The sequence below is a fragment of the Propithecus coquereli genome, unplaced genomic scaffold (genome assembly GCF_000956105.1).
Source record: "Propithecus coquereli isolate 6110/MARCELLA unplaced genomic scaffold, Pcoq_1.0 Scaffold279, whole genome shotgun sequence".
In the NCBI taxonomy this organism is placed as follows: Eukaryota; Metazoa; Chordata; class Mammalia; order Primates; family Indriidae; genus Propithecus; species Propithecus coquereli.
Window position 1 is genome coordinate 268375 of NW_012148385.1, and position 3939 is coordinate 272313.

General features: G+C 38.3%; 1 protein-coding gene across 1 annotated transcript in view; it reads right to left on the minus strand.

Moving 5' to 3' along the window:
- The window catches only part of HIBCH (3-hydroxyisobutyryl-CoA hydrolase), a 102395-nt gene that overhangs the window by 27056 nt on the left and 71400 nt on the right, over nucleotides 1–3939 (minus strand). The window contains exons 5-6 of the mRNA XM_012647920.1: nucleotides 3614–3700; nucleotides 3313–3473 (exon numbers count right to left, since the gene is read on the minus strand). Of these exons, the coding sequence (XP_012503374.1) occupies nucleotides 3313–3473; nucleotides 3614–3700 (248 nt within the window). The remainder of the gene's footprint in view (nucleotides 1–3312; nucleotides 3474–3613; nucleotides 3701–3939) is intronic.

A 3939-nucleotide genomic window follows, 5' to 3' on the forward strand; every position in this document is an offset into this window, starting at 1 on the left:
CCTGCATTTAGCTTCTATTGCAGGACTCTGTGTGATACCACAGTGCCCTGAGTGTGTGCAGGCTGAGTGCTTTTTAAGAAAGTTTCTGAACAAAATGGTCCATGTATGTTCATAGATATATTAATGTGCGTGTGTATCCATAGATGTGTGTGTATGTGTCCATTTATAATGTGTGGATTCTCCCCTTTACAACAAGTAGAAGAAAAGCATCCTTAGGCAATGAGAGTAGAAAACTAGATTTTAAAATATATAAGTACGTGCCCATTTTCTAAAAAAAAAAAAAAAGTGAAAATCTCCTGGAAAGGATTCGCCATGCTAGATGCCATTAAGAACATTTGTGATTCATAGACAGCGGTCTACCTATCAACACTAACAGGAGTTTGGAAGACGGTGATTCCAACCCTCATGTATGACATTGAGGGGTTCAAGACTTCAGTGGAGGAAGTAAGTGCAGATGTGGTAGAAACTGCAAGGTAACTAGAAGTGGAACCTGAAGATGTGACTGAATTGCTGCAATTTCATGATAAAGCTTGAACAGGTAAGGAATTGCTTCTTAAGGATGAGCAAAGAAAGCGGTTTCTGGGGAGATGCAACCTATTCCTGTTTAAGATTCTGTGAACATTGCTGAAATGACAAAGGATTTAGAATATTCTATTAACTTAGTTGACAAAGCAGCAACAGGGTTTGAGAGGGTTGACTCCAATTTTGAAAGAAATTCTACTGTAGGGAAAATACTATCAAACAGCATCACGTGTTCCAGAAAAATCTTTCGTGAAAGGAAGAGTCAATGGATGTGGCAAACGTCATTGCAGTCTTATTTTAAGCCATCACCACAGCCACCCCCAACCTTCAGCAACCACCACCCTGATCAGTCAACATCCGTCCACATCGAGGCAAGACCCTCCACTAGCAAAGAGATTACAACTTAATAGACTACACACACTCAATAGACTACAGGATAGTGTGAACATTTTTATATGCACTGGGAAACCAAAATATTCATGTGACTAGCTTTACTGTGGTGGTCTGGAACTGAACCCACAATATCTCTGAAGACAGCCTGTTGTTATCCTTTGAATTCTTCTCTTTACAACATCTGTCATTGTTTCATAGATAAAATATTTTCCTCTCATCTGAAGTTTAAAAATTATAGCTTGGTGTTTTTGTGGGTTTTTCCTCCTCCTCCTTGCATTGTCTGCTTCCTTCCAGTGCCTTTTTGTTTTGGCCCAGTAAAATGTGTTATTCTGTGTGACGTACTAAAATTTGGAATCTTTGCGTGTAATATAAATTACAGTTCTAGGACTGTCAATTATATGATGCATTATAAGATGATCAGGCAAGTTCCTGGGTGTGTTATTAAGGAGTCCATGAATGTCTGTATTGATGAGTTTTTTTCCTTTTTCTTCCAATGTATTGCTTTGGGAATGAGGTAGTATACAACAGTTCTGCAAGCCAACTAGGGAAAGGGGCTAGAGGTCTTCCCCATTCATTTAGGTCATTAAATATGAAATGTCTGATTTCGAATCAAAAGTTTAGTTTATTATATCTCAAACAAGAAGCAGTACAATTAATCAACTATGCACCTAAACTAGGTTTTGCCATTTCAAGGGTAGCCTGTCTACACCAACAGCGAAGAAGCCTGGAGAGCAAGTGGTGATGAAATCGTGAAAGGCGTTTTCCACAGCTTGTTGAGAATTGAAGATTTTTCCCTGCAAGAAGTGGTCAAATGCCTGGAAGAATTGGCAGTCAGTTGGTGCAAGTTCCCATGAATATGGTGGATGACAGAGAGTTTCCAAGTCCAGCTTCTGTAGTTTGAGCAGTGTTCTTTTTTGCAACATGTGGTCTCCCAAGAGGATTGGCCTGTCTCTGTTGACCAAAGTCAGCTGCTTAATCGCAAGCACCTTCATGATTTTGTCCAGTTGGTTGCAGTAGACATCCACTGTAATCAAATGACCAGGTTTCATAAAGCTGTAGTGGGTAATACCAATGCTGGACCACCACACAGACACCATTAGCTTTTTTGGATAAATATTTGGTTTTGGACTGTGTTTTGGCACTTCATCTTTATCCAACCATTGTGCCAAATTCAACTTCGAGACAATTTCTCTTCTGAATGCTCGTTTAATTCATGTGGAATCCATCTATCCAGCTTCTTTATGTTGCCAATTTGTTTCAAATGGTCCAATATTGTTGGAATAGTAACGTCAAACCTTGCTGCTAATTCACAGTAGGTTGAGGTGGATTCACTTCCACTACAGTTTTCAGTTCATAATTATCCACCTTGGTCTCAGGCCATCCACATGCCTCATTTCAAGATTAAAATCACCAGAATGGAACTTCTCCAACCATCGACATACCGTGCGTTCATCAGCCACATCCTTCCCAAAAAATTCATTAATATTTTGAGCTGTCTGCTGGTTCCATGATGGAACGCATAATTGAAAACAACACAAAGTATTGACTTATCCATGGTTTAACAAAAACTGCTGTAAGAAAAACTTCGACAATCACAAGCCAAACCATGTGTTTGAAAGAACAAGGATGTTCCTTCGCAATAAAAATAAAACAAGTGTCAAAGTGAAATGTCATAGATATCAACTGTCAAACTTAGTACTTAAGGTAATCGGACATTTCCTACTTAATAACCTAATACTATGTTTCTTCTCTTTTCAATACAGCATCTCACCTATCCCTGCCCTCAGCTAGACCTGTTTCCTGTTTGATTTGGTGTAAGGAGTAAGCCTCTACTCTTCTGCCAGACTGTGAGAGGACAGTTGCTCTTGGTTGTACAGAACAACTTTTGGACGTCTAACTGCTGTTTATAAAAACTTACCAGAAATCTTTTTCTTTTCTATCCTACTCCACACCCCAGTCTTCCCAGGGGGTTGGTGACTTTAGAGAAGTCCACAGCAAGAATTAACCGGCTTCCCCCACTGAAGGAGATGATTCCAGCATTCTTAGGTCTAAGTAAGTTGCCCCTCCTTTCTGATTTCAAGCTTCCAGAATACTGACATCTCAAGTCTACATTGTCTCCTTGTCTGTTCTATTTGTCATTACAGATTTATGCCTTTTTTATTCCTTTATTACAATTTCAGTGGAGTTTTAGGAGAGAGCATGTATTCAATCATCATGTTTAACTGCAAGTCATGCAATGTTTTTTTTAAAGATTCTTGGCTCTTACAAGAAAATTTAAGTCAGACAACATAAGGAATTAAAAGTAAACGTTACAATATACTTTATTATTAAATGGATATATATCATAGTTTCACTTTAGCAACTCTAGAAACAGTGTCCACATTGAACATCCATTACAGAAGTGTCATACTGTGTTGTAAAAAGCCCTTGCAAGGGCTGACCACCGGAATGTACCGAAGTTCACTGAAACGGAAGACAACTGTGCAGCCGCACCGTAAAGAAGTCACCTTACTAGGTGGCTGTCCTAACAGCTGTGAAACACTGATCCTCCCATCCGGCTTTAAAGTATAATAAATAAATCCCCAGTACATTTATTTACATTCACAAACTATAATTTACATCCACCAACTGCGAATTTTTTAATCATTTTCCTTTCCCCATGAATTAAAACCTGAGGTTAGTACATTAACAAGATTACCTCTGTATGGTAAGTTTCTAAGACATTTGCAATATTTTCTTTTGAAGGAGATTTCAAGGCTAACAAATCTTCCTCTAACATGCTCAACTAAAAGGGAAAAAAAGGAAAACAAATTAGAAACCCCATAGAAACACAGAAAGCTTTTTAAAAATCTCATATTCTTTTTTAGAATTCTTGTCTTAAAATTATGATGCTCTCTCTTCAGCTGAGTCACTGGAAGAAATTTAGACTGAAGTTGATACATTTTTATTCATTAAAAAATATTCACTGAAGGTGCACAGGCATTCCCACACAGCAAATGTTGCCTCACCAGGAATGGATAAAGA